The sequence below is a fragment of the Cyprinus carpio genome, chromosome B24 (genome assembly GCF_018340385.1).
Source record: "Cyprinus carpio isolate SPL01 chromosome B24, ASM1834038v1, whole genome shotgun sequence".
Lineage (NCBI taxonomy): Eukaryota > Metazoa > Chordata > Actinopteri > Cypriniformes > Cyprinidae > Cyprinus > Cyprinus carpio.
This window is the reverse complement of record NC_056620.1, coordinates 4,822,718-4,841,441: the sequence shown is the minus strand read 5'-3', so window position 1 is coordinate 4,841,441 and position 18,724 is coordinate 4,822,718. Positions and strand designations below refer to the sequence as shown.

At 34.7% G+C, this 18,724-nt stretch overlaps 1 protein-coding gene across 1 annotated transcript; it reads right to left on the bottom strand.

Annotated features, from left to right (window-relative positions):
* Positions 1–245: 245 nt before the first annotated feature.
* LOC109046327 (NXPE family member 3-like) lies at positions 246–10,861 on the bottom strand. Its single transcript, XM_042752391.1, has 8 exons — positions 10,543–10,861; positions 10,394–10,455; positions 6,307–6,660; positions 5,804–6,219; positions 5,104–5,174; positions 4,143–4,346; positions 2,907–3,247; positions 246–550 (listed from the first exon to the last, which is right to left on the bottom strand). Exons 1-8 carry the CDS (start codon positions 10,559–10,561, stop codon positions 353–355), a joined length of 1,665 nt encoding a protein of 554 aa, XP_042608325.1. The 5' UTR covers positions 10,562–10,861; the 3' UTR covers positions 246–352.
* Between the last annotated feature and the right edge of the window lie 7,863 nt (positions 10,862–18,724).

Sequence of the window (18,724 nt, the reverse complement as noted above, 5' to 3'; positions counted from 1 at the left end):
ATTAAACTGAACACGGTATTACAGCAATAATACAATTTGCAATCTACTTTATACAAAATATCAAATTTGTACTGCAATACTCAAAAACTGTGTTTGGGGTATGCAGCAAAAATATTTTGGTAACTTAAAAGGCATTCACTGTACAGATTATTGCAACATACAAAACTCTTTATTTACAAAATAGTATGTTCACACAACAATTAATGTTATATAATTTCTAATGCAGTTAATTAAAAAAGAAAAAGAAAAAGTTCTGGGCTCCTGCTATTTTGTTTGAGAAGTTTTATTATTATTATTATTATTTTATATATATATATGTTGAAGATGAAAAAGCAAATATTGTTTGGATTTATTAGGCAGGACAGACATATGAGAGAAACATGCTGATTTCATTAGCAATGACAACAGGTCCTGGGTGAATATTTTCAGTAAGATAGTGACAGGAAGTCATCTGCCAGACATCAAAGTAGATTACGCCATCGATATCTCTGAACATCTCTTTCATCACTGTGTTCTCTTGCATTACATACCAATCACTTTGAAAAATGTCCTGTAACGATACAGATCAATAACAAGATACTGTCAGACATAGAATAAGATCATTGTCTGTCCTCACAGTTTTATTATTATTATTATTATTATTATTATTATTATTATTATTATTATTATTATTTTCTCAAATGCAAATTCATGTCTTAGTCACATTTATTTATTTTTGTTTAGTAAAATACAGAGAGAGAGAGAGAGAGAGAGAGAGAGAGAGAGAGAGAGAGAGAGAGAGAGAGATCATCTATATTTAGATTTTTACATTTACAATTTAATCAATATTCTATTTATTAAAGCCAAGTATGACTCTCATGAAGTTAGTAATTTTAGTTATTTTACATTTATTCCAAAATAATAACTCAAGGCAGTAGCAATTTAAACAATATATTTTATTTGAGAACTCATGTTTAGCTATTCTTTTAAATAGTTAACTTTTAACTATTTTTGAATTTTTTGGATCATCCGTCTTCGAATTGAGGTAAAAATTGGTCACAGAAACTGAGTTTTACTTTAAATTTCACGAAGCTGATTACTCACCAAAAACTCCCACAGATCCTGTTTTCAGATAATTTCAAGTCTTATTAATGTAAAAAAGTTTGTGAGTTGTTTACTTACTTTTTAAATTAGTCTTTTCATTAACGTCATTATACTGTTCCTTCAGACTGATTCGCGAAAGGGGAATATGCATGTACACAAGACGGGGAATTTATCGAAAGAATCAATCACAGCAAAATATAACTGTATCCATATCGAATCATATCACGATGGAGGCATTGCTTCCTCTCATTTGACTTTCCACCATTAATTCTCGATTACACCCCACAAAACCCACCGCACGCTTTAGGGGGTCTGTTAAAATTCAATAGGCTAAAGGGAGGCACGACAGACTTTGGTTCATGCTGTAACTTTAGCCGCTGGTGTTGCTTCTGATGTCAATGACAGTTAACCTATTCCTTTTATCTAAGTTAAAAGTTATTCATCCATCCACTTTTCCTTGTGTTTTTTTTTTTTTTTTTTAGACTGACTGTTTTCATAATTTTTTTAATAGATGTAAATAATGACATTTATTTATTTATTTATTTATTTATTTATTTATTTATTTATTTATTTATTTATTTATTTATTTATGTTGTTATTTGTTGATAAATTATCCTTTTAAACTAAGAAATTTTATACTAAATGTAAATTATTATTGTAAATTAGAATAAATTAGCATATTAGTAAAAAAAAAGTAGTATGCGTGTTGTCTAAATATACGGAGACACACCTATGAGCCCACACTGTAAAATCTAATAAATTGGGCTTACTTAAAAAAAAGCATGCAAACCGATTGCCTTGAAAAAACTAAGTAAAGTGAAATAGGAATAGTATGTTGTACTGACAAATGCTTAGTTAGTATAGTTAACTTACACAAGAGTTCTAGTAACTAAAAAAGAACTGTAGTGGGTACTTGATCCTTTCATTTAGGTTTACTCATGACTTAGTATAGCTACTCAATGACTCCCAGAATGCATTGCGCAGAATAAATTATGCAGTTGCTTTGTTTTACAGTTGTTGTTTTTATTTGCCAATTTTATTTGCTGTCTTGTGTCAGTAGTAGCACAACAAAAAGATCAAATAAAATGGCTATTGTTACAATTAAAGAAAATAAATTAAATTTAATTGTTACCATTGTTGTGATTCATGTGATAAATTTAAGTCTGTGTGACTTCAACATATTACCACACACTATTTAAGGATTATATAAAAAGCATATCAAGGTATTTATGAAAAATAAAATCTCAAAAAGGTCATTATTAAACGTACACAAAAAAATGCTTTAATTAAAAATAGGTCATTTTATAAAAGCAACCTATTTATTACTTTTCTTTGAAATCAAATAACTCTGATTTCATGATGCATTACTCCATTAATAGAATGAAAATTATAGTAACATAAATGAAGTTTAAAGTGCCCAACCAAAGGGAATGCTAATCACTATAATGGTGAGCTAAAACTGCTGCAAAAAAAAAACGGCAATTAGCAACATATTAGTGCACTGCTGCCTCTCACTGGTTTATTAATGTCATTGGTTCCTTTTTGGCTACTTGAATATTTTAAGTAAGTGTCACTCAAAACAAAAAAAAAATTTTTATATTTGCCTTGAAAGTAGCTGAAACTTAATAAAACCTAGTAAGTATAACAACTAAGTAAAGATAACTAATTACATCTAAGTAAGGTAAACGATTGGATTTTACAGTGCAGTATTTCAAGACTTTTAATATTAAAGCAAAAGAACAAATGCATCATATTTTCCTGTTGACCATAAAACAAGATGGAAAAGTATTTAAAAGAGTAGGATTTGAAGTGACTAAGTGTACCTTTAGTCCTGCAGTGTTTCCAGACTTGATGACAACGGTGGTCTGTGGTGCACGTCTCAGCAGAGCAACAACAGACTGACGGATTTTGGCCACTTCATGAATGTAAAATGTTATTGGGTGAAACACCAGGTGGGCAAAGAGTGTAAAGACAACGACTACATGAGGACCACCAGCTATTTTATCAATATCATTGGCGATATAATGCAGGTTGGTCATAGGCATTATAGTAAATCGCAAAGGAACACTATGAGGCCTCCAGTGAATAATGATATTATTTATCAACTCCACAGCCATTAGGGGTCCAGCCAAATGAGGAGTGTGGAGGTTCATTCTTTTTAGGCCTAATAAAGATAAGCAAAAATTTACATTAGACTCATTGTTATTCATTTCTTAAATAGCTTTACAAAGTTGCCTTTGGTTATTGTATACAGCAGTCCCAAGAAGTATATGGACACTTAAAGGGTTAGCTCACCCTCACCCTGTTCTGAAGATGTACGAAGGTCTTAGGGGTTTGAAACGGCATGAAGGTGAGTAATTAATGACAGAATTAAAATTTTTGGGTTAACTAACCCTTTAATGAAAATGAGCCTGTCACATCACTCACTTATGCTCACCCAAACACATGTATTACGTATTAATATGTTATAATAGCATTATATCATGTATAGCATTTGTAATTTATTTATTTTCTGGAACAAGATATTTTGAAGAATGCTTCAGTTTCAACATTCTAATACCAAGACATTCATACATCTTTGGATTAAGTGTCAAAATACTCTGTGGGGCATCTCTATGTGATTTTTTTTATTTTTTATTTATGTTATGCATTCATGCTATCAAGTCTTCAATAACACATTTTTTACAAAAAAAAGTGACGTGACATTCAGCCAAGTATGGTGACCCATACTCAGAATTCGTGCTCTGCATTTAACCCATCCGAAGTGCACACACACAGAGCAGTGAACACACACACACACTGTGAACACACACCCGGAGCAGTGGGCAGCCATTTTATGCTGCGGCGCCCGGGGAGCAGTTGGGGGTTCGGTGCCTTGCTCAAGGGCACCTAAGTCGTGGTATTGAAGGTGGAGAGAGAACTGTACATGCACTCCCCCCACCCACAATTCCTGCCGGCCCGAGACTCGAACTCACAACCCTTCGATTGGGAGTCCGACTCTCTAACCATTAGGCCACGACTTCCCCAAGTCATAACCCCCAAATCGCTGATCAACTTGCCAGGCACTTTTTTTTCCAAAAACTCAAACCACTGCCTTGTGGTGGAGTCTCCCATCATGTAGACAATCTTATTTTTGAGACATTTCCACATTTGGGTAGGATTGAATTGTTGAGTGTTGCATACAAAAGACTTCCAAACATCTTCCAAATAGAATCCTGCAGGAACAGGTGTCGTCAAGCCAGATCTGCACCTCTCTGTTGTGCCTAAAGCAAAGAAACATTTATCTGAAAGGACTGTGCAGTAATTATTCTAATTCCAATTCTCTTGTAACTAAATTTGATTTAAGATGATATCTGTTTGTGTGTGTTTTGACCATTTCCTGTTTGGAAAAAAATGCCAACAGAATTAAAGCAAATTAAAGAAATCAAGCCATTCCGTTTGCTAAAAGAAGAAGAAAAAAATCCATTATTTATTTTCTACTTCTGTTTATTTCTTTCGAAATAGTACATTAACCTGTTAACTGTCACCTGTCTTGTATATGGGACGTCTACGTTTACTTCACCATATTACAATTAAATCTAATCTAATCTTGACAAACTATATATCGTTAGAAAGGTCTATCGTTAGAATGTTTTCTGTTACAAATTATGTAGGAAAAGTAATTGATTAATTTATGACAAGAGTGCACCCTCAAAAATCTACATCGTAACAGGAGTTCTGACCTTTGTTAAAAAAAGTCTTCTTTGTTGCCTTTTTCTCTATCACACTTTAGAAATCATCAGAAATTATATATCAACTGAAAACTTAAAATCTCAAAATTCATCTTTTAAAACCCATTTTAAAATCAGACATTGCATTACCATGAAAATGGTACATCAATGTCATGTTACAAAATGTTTTCGTTCATGAATTATAAAAAAATAAGTTTGGATCGTGCACTATAAAGTCTATGTTCAAAAATGTGAGTGACAGTTAAGGGGTTAAATGGTCAAAATGTACACAGATCATATGTGAACATACCGATGTCTGTAGTGTTGGGAAGGATATTGATGATTTGTGTGTCTCCAGTAATAGGAACATTTGTTAAAGTCCTGTGAAGGGGGGGGGGGGGGGGGGGTAGAGAGAGAGAGAGAGAGACATTTAAAACTCTTTCAGACCAGGAGAAACTGCCATATCTGTTCGGAGAACACAAGAACTGCTGTGAGTTTGCTGCTCAATATGTGTCTGCCTGTCACCAGAGAAGAGAAAACACTCAATCTGCCCTGATCTGATGTTTCCAGCACATGTAGAATATGTTATGCCATATGACTCTATTATATTACTTAGATGTATATTTTGCCTTTGTAAATCTAATAATTTATCTAATTTTATTTTATTTCTAACTTATACACTTGCATACACTAATTCATTTTGCACTACATGCTTAATTTTTTTTAATAAATTTTAAATTTTAATTATTACTATTACTATTATTCCTTTTCTTTTTGTTAATACATATGTGCTCTATTTGTAAGCAGCCCAGCTGCAACTGCTTTGGCAATACAAATGTACAGTTTTTGTCATGCCAATAAAGCTCACCTAAATTGAAATTGAAAAATTGAAAAAAATGAAATTGAAATTGAGAGAGAGAGAGAGAGAGAGAGAGAGAGAGAGATTTTCTACACTTTTTCTACAGTTATACAATTCTTCTGGAATTAGTTTTCACTCATGTCCTACTTACTTTGCAAAAAACTGCTTCTCAAAGGGATTTAATGGGTTTTCCATACTTCCTCTTGAGTGATAAACCAGTTTGTCACAGGAAAGTTTCTTTGGTCTCTCACACTGCCACACCGTCCCTGTTTTTATATCCTTATACTCACAGCAGCAACTGCCTTTTCTCCAGCTTCCTTCTGCACCCCACTTAAGATTACATTCTACTACTTCACTGATCCTGGTTTTATTGGGTCCTGATCCTTCAAAGTGACCATTATAGTGGCTGCGTGGGAATGAGGAATCCCTGTATTTTTTAAGAATCTGCACAACCTCACTGGAGTGCTCAAGACGTACAAAAACGTGTGCCTGACCTTCCCAGGGAAGAAGAAGAGTAACAGAGTAAGTCCCATTACGATGATCCACAACCTCCCCGTACACACTTGCTTCAAGAAGAATGGAAAAGGACAACTGTAATGGCAAAACATTTTACAATAAAATTATTATAAATGACCCAAATGTACTTAAACACACCTTTAGCTCTGAACTGAAAAGCTTTGCTTTGAAAAAATCTCCTCCATATGTTTTCAGGTTCTTGTTGTGGTCTCTGGCTGTGATAATAACAGAGATGTTGTCTCCCACTTTGTAATTATTTTTCAGTCCTGCAATAGAGAATGTTGAGTGGACTGGACTTGTGCTCAGATCCAGCTGAGTGATTTGTTGATCTGGACCAGGCCAGTCAAGAGCCTTCTGTAGTCTTTCCCACTCCTCATCACTGATTCCCATGTCAAACACTGATATTGTTAATGAATTATTATTTTTAGGAACTGGTTTAGGGACAGGGGGATGATATTTTCTCATTTGGAAACAATTCAGTCGCCATACAATCTGGAAAAGGATCATGATATAAGTCATATATATATATATATATATATATATATATATATATATATATATATATATATATATATATATATACACACACACACACACACACACACACACACACACACACACACACACACATGCAAAATTAATCATTATATACAATACATTAGTTAAGGTTCTTAAATTAGGCCTATTATAAATAGAAATATATACATAGATGCCACATTCGGCCGCTCCAAACACATTGACACATCTGCCATTTTTTTGCTCTAAATAAATAAATACATTAAGAAAGAAAGAAAGAAAGATCTGGCATTTTTTGAGTGAAAAAAACATTATTTATGAATAATTTTCACAATATTAAATAAAAACTGATTAAAATTTGCACTGTTCAATAAATATTGGATAACATCTTTTTGTCAACTTCTTTTCTTTCATTTAGGACTGGTTTTGTATTTAGATTTGCATCTGATTAATCATACATTTATCTGAGAGTAGGCACCTAATTTTTTGAGTGAAAAAGCATTATTTATGAATCATTTTCACAATATTAAATAAAAACTGATGAAAATTAGCACTGTTTATCACACTAGTGTGCTTTAATGTTTAATCAGGCAGTTTGTTTTGTAAGCCTTTTATTTTGTACAAAATGGTACAAAGTCACACTTGTTGTGTTCACGGTCAAAAATTACCCGGTCTCAAAAAATTGCTTATAAATCACTCATTATGCTATATTATCACCAAATATTGGATTCAATCTTTTTATCAACTTATTTACTTTCATTTAGGACTGGTTTTGTATTTATATTTGCATCTGATAAATCGTAGGCCTTTATCGTAGGCGTTTATCTGAGAGTAGGCACCTCATTTTTTGAGTGAAAAAAATATTATTTATGAATAATTTTCACAATATTAAATAAAATGTGGAGAAAATTTGCACTGTTTATCACACTAGTGTACTTTAATGTTTAATCAGGCACTTTGTTTTGAAAGGCTTTTATTTTGTACAAAATGGCACAAAGTTACACTTGTGGTGTTCCCGGGCCAAAAATGACTGGCCATTTAGAATGAATGGGAAAGATCACAAAAACAGGACCTTAATTTTGAAATGCTTTTATTTTCTGAAAAGGGGCACAAAGTTTTATTGTTCCCTGTCAAATCTGAACATTGTGACATACGAGAAAGAACACATTAAAGGGTTAGTTCACCCAAAAATGAAAATTAGGTTGTGTTTTACTCACCCTCGAAGCATCCTAGGTGTATATGACTTTCTTCTTTCATACGAATCCAGTCGGAGTTATATAAAAAATTGTCCTAGCTATTCCAAGCTCTATCACTGCAGTCAGTGGGTGTTACAACTGAACAGTCCACAAGTCGTCAAATAAAGCACATGCATCCATAATAAAACATGCCTCACATGGCTCCTGGTGGTGAATAAAGGCCTCCTGTTTTTGTAAGATAAATATCCATATTTCAAATGTAATAAACACTTTTCTCTCACTTCCATTATCTGTCATACACTGAAGCCATTCTGGTGGATGACGCAGCATGTATGAGATATGCTAATCTCGCAAGTTTGTCTATTGGTGCAAAGGAAGCAAAGTTTCATGACTTTAGCAAAGGAAAACCAGTCTCCTCTTGGTTTATATTGAAATCCTCCGACATTTTTCTTTACAGTTTTCAGTATAACTCAGACTGGATTCGTCTGAAAGAAGAAAGTCATATACACCTAGGATGCCTGAGTAAAACACAAGCTAATTTAAATTTTTGGGTGAACTAACCCTTTAAGATTCTTATATAGAGAATATTTCATGGAACACCAAACCAATATTTATACTGTCACAAAATGTTTTTAAATACAAGAAAAAAAAAAAAAAAAGAAAAGAAAAAAAAGAAAGAACACACTGACAGAGACAATACAGAGACAATGTCATGCAACAACAAATCTGACCACTGTGACATGAAAAACAGCACTGGTTTTATGGAACAACAATATTTGTATGCTCTGTCTTTGTGCTAAAGCATTTATTAGTAAACTTTTGTCTGCTTTGTGAGAAAATATCTTATTTAAAAATCTTATTTAAAACATTTTTTTCGAAAAGGTGTGATGAAAGAAAGATGAAGGAAAGATTCTTTTTAAACAGGGTGAAGCCAGTTTGTGTAGGTGTGTGTGTGTGTGGGGGGGGTACATTTTTTAAAAATGCCTATTTTATATTATGCACTTTATGTAACATTTATTTATGATAAACTTCATTTGAAAGCTGACTATCGCACGTAATACAGTCCGGTAGCCAAGGCCTATGGTTAATATAATAATTTAATAATGAAATATTTTCAATAATAAATAATATAATAATTTCGTAATTCAAAATAAAATATGTATGAATAAATCTCTGTTAATCCCGGGTTGCTCTGGTCACGCAGGTTTATGCATTAAACTCGTGGCCACGAGAAAACATGTCGTTCCCTAAACATAACATCTCGAGGCCACGACGTAATATCACGTTCCCATGAGTTAATACGTTCCCTCAAATTAATAAAAGTCGCGGGGCAGCGTTGAGAAGTTTATTTGCTCCTGGATGTGTGAGCTGCGCGATCTCCGATGAGTGTGTGTGCGTGCCAGAAGACTTAGAGCACAGTCATGTGACTTCTCCTACGACGAATGTCAAACTGTTTAAGTTTTTCAAGACAAGCCATGATTAGAATTAATGGAAGAATTTTCTTCTAACCGCCATAAACTCCAGCACTCCCATCCTCTGCGCACCTTTGCTATGATAAACACCGATTGCACAGCTATTTTCATTTGGGTGTGTAGTGCTGCTTAAACTACTCTTATTAAATATGTCGCTATTGCTGCCATTCATATACTTTTCATGATAGCCAACATTTCAGCCCCATGTGCTGTGTAACTCACTTTGTAACCCAGTCAATTAACGCGTATGGTTTCATAATGTAAAACTTTGGAAAAGTTCTCCTGCACGCATCTGTCGTAGGCTAAACTTTGACATTAATGACAACTGAGATCCCACGGTATGACATGATCATCATGTTCGCACAGTCTGACAAACAACAATCGTAAAGGACTATTAAAAATTGCACAGTGTGTGCCCAGCTTTAAAATACTTTGTCAGTCACGCGCCGAGTCAGACACCAAATTGAATATAAGCCCATCTGTCTCCACTAAAATAGCTAAAATATGTTCACCTTATCAGCAAAACTGCAAGGATTTAATTTTATTTTAATTGTTTAAAACACTTTAAACACCATTTGGCCGGTGGATATTTTCTTGCTTCCATTGACCTCATTTGTAAGTCGCTTTGGATAAAAGCATCTGCTAAATGACTAAATGGAAATGGAAATGAATGAGATCAACTCTGTTCTAAAATATTTATCATTTATCATTTAAAACAGTTTTTAAGGATAGTTTGATATATTTATTCTAAAACGTAGCAAGGATACTGGATTATTTTTAGCAATAAAAATTAATGTGTATGTTACAAATGGCATTTATAGTGCATATCTCATATTTCCTTAATGTCTTGTTTTATAAATAAGACCTCTAAAGCTATTCTATAAATTTTTGACTTTATTAAATTCAAATTCTGCATGTTGTATGACTCAGTTCAATTCTAAATGGTATACAAACCTATCTTGTTGTCAGGGATAAATAAAAGGTTTATATATATATAAAGTTAGGTTTTTGTATATAAAGTGTATAAAAATACAAACTTACCAGGTAGAATGTAATCCAAACAAAACATGCAAATAGTAATACATATTTTCTTAACCTGTAAACTGATTCACAGAAAATATCAATTGCCAAATCCTTTAAAATTTTAAAACATAACATCACTTTAATAATGCCCATAAACTACTGTCTACCTTGTGTGCTTGAATCCATCGTGGATGGTATGACCACGGCTAAGTCTGTCAAATCAGTTTGTAAATTTAGAATATGCAAAACAAAAAAAAATGCAAAACAAAAAAAAAATCCTGTTTAACTGGTTAGTCACACATGTATGGTAAAGGTTAAATAATGACTGGCTGACGACACAGCTTGATGGTCATTGGTTTAAACCCTTCTGATCGTTTGCTCTCCTATAAATTATTGTGATTATGCAACATCCATCTTTGAAGCCCTGATGGCTGATCAACTTCAAGAAGGGAGAACTGTTTGCCTTTACTGCATTTATTTTAATCCTCCCTTGACTTCAGCCGCACTCCTCTATCTACTTTCCAGGCAAGAAAAAATAAATAAATAAAAAAATATACCCTATTTTTGACATAATAGCAGGTGTGGCCATTTGTAACTTGAAATCTGCTTTCATACAAAAGAGCTTGTTATTATGCGTGAAACTGCAAACTGGTCTAGCATATTCACAGATTAAAAATTCTTAAAATAGCAAAATAATAATTAAAAAATGATAACAATATATATATATATTTTTTTTTAATAAATGTCAGTGGAGGAGAGGCTTCACTACACTAAATATACTGTTTCTGTGGTTATCATTTAATTAATCTACAGAATTTCGGCTAATCTTTGTTTACCATAAACAAACAAACAAACAAACAAAATTGTCAGGGGTAATTTTTCTACAGGTATGATTTAGTAACAGCATTTCTCATTCATTTCTATGGTACCTGTAAACAGTGATTAACTGTCACACAACTCCGACAGAAGTTCAATTATGTCAGGGCTGTAATGTGATTGGTTATCAAGGCAGAAGGCACACACTATCCAAGTTTGCCTTAACGCTTTCTCCAAAGGTAGAGACGCAGACCCTGGTATCTTCCAATATTAAGACTATCTCTGGCTTACTTACGAATTACAAAATAAATTGGATAACCTCTCTCGTGGCCTCATTGGATAGTAAAACATCCACTGGATGTGCACTTCAAAATCTTACCAGAAGGAGTTTGTCATCTAGGTCATCAGTCAGCTAAACTCACATCTGTCATTTCATGTGGTGGAAATATGCTTAGCGTAAAATTTATTAAATTTGATTCTTAAAAATACAAATTGTGGAACACTTGTGTTAATCTGGATTATTATTCTTATTATTATTTACCCAGGTGCTGGGTAAACTATAAAAAAAAAAAAGATGGGTTATTTTATTTTTATTTTTTTATTTAACCTAAATTCTATGTTCAGCCAAACCAAGTTGTTTTTCTAGCAAATAAATATCTTATTTAGGAAAATGTCTGTATAGTCTCACATCATATTTTAATATATGTTGTGGCTGACATCTGCTTGTAATGCTCATCTTCTTTAAATGCAGCACGAAGCACTTTAGTATCTGCCCACTTTTGCACCAGCGTTGCATCCAGAAGATCTCTCTCTCTCTCTCTCTCTCTCTCTCTCTCTCTCTCTCTCTCTCTCTCTCTCTCTCCATAAATTTTTCCCATAGGGATTTTTAAAAAAGTATTTAAGAGCTACAAGTCATGAACCAAACCAACCAGCTATGAAGTGAATCACAATATTACAAACTTTGATCTGAACCAAATAATTAATTGAAAAATCAAAGGTATAAAAAAAGACAAAAGGTATAAGTATGCTTAATGACTTTAATGAGGGAAAGAACTACATTCATATTAAGCACTGCAAATGCAAATGACACATACATATACACACACACACACACACACACACATAGGAGACCGGGTTTGGTTGTAACACTTTTTGCGTAGGCATCTGTAGCTCACAGAGTTTTTTAAGCTAGAGTACTCCAAATTTTATACAAAGTGCCCACATTTTTGAACTACAAAAGGCACCCACTGAAACCTCTGCAAGAATATGACACACCTTATAAGTTGATGTTAAATACATGAAGTGCCTTTGTTACAATCTACCCCACTACCGGGGCAGAATGTAACACATACAGGGGTAAGTTGTAACAATTAGTCAAAAGAAGAATAAACAAGCTACACGATGCAATATGCTACAAATCAGGTTTACTGAAGCAATCCAAAAGAAGAACCCAATACAACGTCTCTGTGACTGAACATTACTCAGCTCCACTTTCTATCTAACTCACAAATGTGAACATGTGTAAATTGCTCTACTAGAACAAACTTGCTTAACAGCTTTTATTTTTAATTAACACTCAACCCCAGTTTATCTGGGTAAAGAACATGTAAGTCAAAAAAAAAAAAATGAAGAAAAAAAAAACTATCAATGTGTGCATGTTTGTGTATCTACGTCTGAATGGTGACAAATTTGAATGCTGTTAATCCTGGAGTGCAGGTTTGGTGGGCACAGCGTCTGCACAGAGCACATTTTATCCACATTCCTTTGACTATGAGTTGGAAAATGGCTCCATACAGACACAAAAAAACCACAAAAGTTTTCGTCATTGGAGGTCTCAGATTCCCCAACCTTGACTTTCTTTTTTTTTCTGATCAAATTTTTATTTATTTTTATACATACATCAAACATCACAAAACACGAAAACAACAGACATCATCCACACACTCAAGAGTTACTAAACATGCTCCATAAATAACGTTGAAATATATAAGATGATGAGCCGAGTTTTTAGAGGTTAAACTGAGGTTTGACCACATTTTCTCCCAAGTCGACATATAAATTAAGGTCAAATAATTCCCGATTTGACAGAAAAAGGCATTGTAATGCGATCAACAATTCCACCACTCACTAAGGAAACCGATGGTCGACCTGAAGATGCGCAATCCAATCCCGCACAAAATGAGATCTCCTTAAATTAACTCTATATGCCAAACCACCCGAGTGCGCAATCCTTTTAAAATTCAAATGAAATAAATAAAGATATTAATGTCTGTTGTATAAAATAAAAGTAGCACAGAAAAAGAAACGACAAATAACTTTGAACCCGAACCAAAGCAGACCGCACATTACCGAGAATATAGGTCTGCCTAGGAAAAAAAAGAAAAAAGAAAAATATTTGGATACGTGACCAATCCACACCAGCGCAAAACCTGCCCCAAAAACCTCAGTGTCAAGAACCAGTATAATCAAACCTTCTCTCCATTAGCTCAAAAAAAAAAAGGGGGGGGGGGGGGTTAAAGCTTATACAGTCACTAGACAAGATTGCAGGACAGAAGATCCTAGCAGAAACTTAAGTGTCCATGTCCACCTTGTTATTCTCCTCCCCTGGGCATTTAAGATGCTTCTTCTGTGGCAGTGAGCTGATAAAATCCTCCACTTTCTGAGAAGAGTCGAACATCATCTGCTCACCGTTGTGTCACAGTTTAATCATCGGTCATCATTTTTTTGAGAAACAGTCGCAGACCCAGTGCTGTCATCCTCCTTAGGACTGGTTTGAGGTTCCTTCTCCTGGCAGACGTGGCTGGACTGAAGTCAGGAAAAAACAGCAGTGTGACATTATCCTGTGTATATTTCACTGGGTATGCCTGCCGTGTACCCTTCAGGATCGCTGATCTGTCTTGCCATCTCAGCACACGAAAGATAAGAGTACGCGGCTGCTCAGAGTTACTTTTTTCTTCCGTCTCAGACTCCCAGATGAGCCTGCTCAATCTCAATATTCACTTGGAAAGATTATCAAGCCGGCTGCCCTCTGGTAACACCACCAGTCGCACGTTATTTCTCCTGCTCCTATCCTCTATGTTCGTCATTGGTAAGTTGTTCTAGCTGTTTTCTCAGGTTCGTGACTGTTCTCCTATCCTCACGTGCCGCTACTTGAATGGAATCGACCCAGTCACGTGTCTGTTTCGCCGCTATGGCTAGCTTTTCAACGTCTGCTTTTAGCTCTTTTACAGAATTGTTGGTGGCTAGTATGTCCATATGTAGGTCACACAATACCGGGGTCAGTACAGAGTCTATCGCAAAGTGAGAGAAGGGTCTGGCTGCAGACTTGCACTTGCACTCTCAGACTTGCACTCTCATACACTTGCGCTTGCGCTAGTGACATCACTTGCAGTCTTTATTTTATATTTTGTTCTATTTAATTATTATTTTTTGTTTGAATCTCTCAACATTTTACAACAGCGGCCAGGTGGTGAAGACAAGAAAAAATAAACGAAATTACAAAGTCGCTTGCAATCGCCACTTGCACTCTCAGCTACCTGCGATGTCACTTGCAGTCGACACAAATCGTGCGGGTTACCAATGGAGACAAGACACTGTGGTGATTAAGCGATTAAAACTAATTTAGTACCGTAACGCAAAGTCTCCCTGCAAGAAAAAGACAAGACCCGCAAATCCATGGCCACAAAACAGCAGAATATGAATGCAGTGCGCAAAGTCTCTCATTAAGCGTTTCCTCCCGTAGAAAACATAAACACTTAAGATGGCTTAATGTATTAAGATGCTATTAAAATATCAAATTCAATATAGTTTATTAATATAATGAATAATTTATAAAACATGGTAAAACATGCGCAAAACATGGCATAATGTGCGATAATAATGGACTAAGATGATAAAGACCAAACTCAATATGCTCCTCTTCATTATTCTAAAAGTGAAAAAAAAAAATATATATGCATAACTAATATGTACATGCAAGCAGGTGAGCCCAGAATAAATGCAACACGCAAAGTTTCGCGTTAAGCGTTTTTCCATATAGAATAACTGTCTACAGCTCTTTTATATCATTGTCTTTGTCCATTAAGATACATAACGTGTTTTATTTATAATGATTTTCTATGGGAGGAAAATGTTTAACGTTAACGCATAATGCATTGATGCTTTTAATATCACTTAATGCATTTCATAATGCATATATACAGACCAACATATTTGTTGGTCTGTATATACTTTAAGTCAACAGAAAGACATATAGGCTCCTGAACTGTCTTTATAGTCCATTATTATGCCACATTAAGCGTTTGCTGTATTGCAGGACAAGTGAAAGTTTGCGCATTGTGTTTATGGCCATCTGCTTGCCTTGTAGTAAATTAAATAATAACTATATATTGAATTTGATCTTTTAATTTCACTTTATGTAGGCCTATCGTAATAGATTATGCCATATAATGTGTTTGTTTTTTCTATGGGAGGAAATTAAACACTTAACGAGAGACTTTGTGCGTCGCGTTCATATTCTGCTGTTTTGTGGCCGTGGATTTGCGGGTCTTGTCTTTTTCTTGCAGGACCCCTGTACGTTACGGTACTAAATTAGTTTTAATCGTTTAATCACCACAGTGTCTTGTCTCCATTGGCAACACGCACGATTTGTGTCGACTGCAAGTGACGTCGCAGGTAGCTGAGAGTGCAAGTGGCAATTGCTAGTGACTTCGTAATTTAGTTTATTTTTTCTTGTCTTCAACACCTGGCTACTGTTGTAAAATGTTGAGAGATTCAAACAAAAAGTTATCAATAAAATAAAATAAAAATAAAAAAAAAGACTGTTAGTGATGTCACTAGCGGAAGCGCAAGTGTCTTAGAGTGCAAGCCTGAGAGTGCAAGTTTGAGAGTGCAAGTGCAAGTCTGCAGCCAGACCCTCTTGCGCCGCGCGCGTACAGCCTGGAGGAGACAGATCTCCGCTTGTTCGCAATGCAAGGGTAAATAATTAACTGAAGTTTGAATAGTACAGTGTTTTCTTTATTCAAACACTATGTCTGTAAAGGCTAATGTTTTTGCGTGTTTGAAGAGCGGAGAAGTAAGTTATTTGCCGTCTAGCCAATATACTTTTGTACGTTTTAAATATCCAGTGCATAAGGGCTTAATCGTTTATAGGCCTATCATGAGATTTTGGCCAAGTGTATTAAACAACAAGAAAAACTAAGCGCCCATATATAAATGTTATATAACCTGTAAAGGTTAATGAAAGTGTATAATGTGATGCACTTCCCTTAGATGCGGCCGTTCTGTTGACAGACAAAACACAGATCTCCTCATTTGCTGGCCAAAAACCTTGTTAAATCCATTTGAGCTTGTTCTTCATACAGCCTAATGTTAAGTGCAAGTGTCTGATACAATACTAACACTGATGACGCAGTGTTGTTTAATTGTTGAATTTTTTCCATTTCTTTATTTTTCCCTCTGTATTTCAGTAGAGTGTGCATTGGAATTGTTTTATTTATCAACATAAAATAATTTTTTACCCTATGGTTTTGTGAAATGTGGCCACTGTGTGCAAGCCAGAGGAACGTACTGGAAATATGCTTATTATGAACAGAGGTGTGACCAAGTCGTTTTTTGCAAATCAAAAGTAAGTGTCGAGTCTTTGCATTCAAATCTCAAGTCAGGTCCCAAGTCAAGTCCCGAGTCAAGACAGGCAAGTCCAAGTCGAGTTGCAAGTCCTCAACTTTAAACTTCAAGTCTTAAACAAGTCATTAGTGCTCTTTGCCCAAATTATTGTCTCAGAATTAATTACCATATCAAATGTATAGTAATTTATATCAGGAAGGCAGGTAGAATATGTTTGACATAATTCAATTTCATGTGAGTTGGGTGCCCTTAGTAAAACTACTCAAGTTCAATTTAGGGATTGTGCCAACATAAGACAAGCAGTGAAGAAAAAAACAAACAAAAAAAACTATTTTATTAGTAACAGAATAGCTAAGATAACAATTTCATAGAAATAAAGCTGCAACATATTTTGCATGTGTGCTTGAGAATATAATTTCCTATGTGTTATATCCAATGAGCCATTATTTGGAACCTCAATGAAAGAAGAAATAACTGCTACCATACTTTACAAGTGAGAGGAAACATGCAATATGCAGTCCCTCAAGGATTTCGCAGAATTTTTTTCTGATTTTTGCGGTCTAAAACGACTGATTTTGCTGCAGCTTTTCTCAAAATTTGCATTTATTATTGTTTTGCATTGAAAATATACCACAGACAACATTCTTCTAACACTATTAAGACTTTTCTGATTTCGAGAACCACTGTAGGTCTCCAGACTAACATTTGACGACATCAGCACTAGTGCCATTAAGTTCTACAGAAGGTGGCACCAGAACCTGACAGTAAAGCACTCACCCTAATCACACATTTACATCTCGGAGACATCTATTTAATATCTGCATTTACATATGCAAGATGTATTTTATTTCAAGAGTGCTTGTTCATCTGCAGTACGTCTCTAAGATGTCAAATAGGCATTTATTGGAATGCATGTAAAACTGCTTCTGAGACATTTATCAGAGTACACAGCAGATGATTCCCAGATCTTTATTAGATGTCTTACAGATGTAATAAATATACACATTATAAATGCCAGTAATAATGTACTTTTAATACTGTCATTTATAATGTCTAAATATAATTTAATGAATACAAAAATATATATAGGCTTATTAGGGAGTGGAAATGGCCTATAAGTACTTCTCTGCAGCCATCTACTAGTTGTAATATAATATTTTTTTTTTTTTTTTTTTTTTTATTTTTGCTTTCCTACATTATGAAACTTGGGGGAAACCTATGAAGGATGAACAAATATCGTCACATTAAAAATAACTTTCAAATTCAGTAATACTTAAAGCTTTGAAGTGCTGGGTAAAGTTGTGTTTTAAAAACACTCAAAAACATTAGACCATTTCATCCACAAGTTGCTCCTGTAGTCTTACTGTTAAATCCATGTTGAATGGTGGTGATTTGTGTTTACTGAACAATGTTTTCCCTGGTTTCCACATCAGTGGCGTGTAGTGTATCAGACCTGAACCAGACAAATTATAGATTCGATCAGGACCATGGTTGAAACATGAGGAGCCGAATTCCTCAGAAAGGCAACAGGATGTTGTAAATCAATTCCTAGTGCAACAAGTCAGAAGCAAGTCCACTAACCAACCAACTCTTTCACAGAACAGCTTTCAACATTAACACCATTAGAACAATTATTGACAATTTCAATTCAGAAAAGAGATTGTCAAATTTGGGGCAAGTAATCAAGATTGATGGTCAAAGAGATGCACAGCATGACCATCACATGTAAACCAATGAGAGTAAACAAGATCGTTGGATTGACTTCCCCCCACCTAGCAGAACCAGACTGAAATTCCTAAGGGGACCTTTTAACCTCTGGTCTTCACACAGAACATCCTCATGTCAGAGAATGGCACAGGAACTGTCGTTTATAGATGTAGTTGCACCAAGATGAACACAAAAAGACCT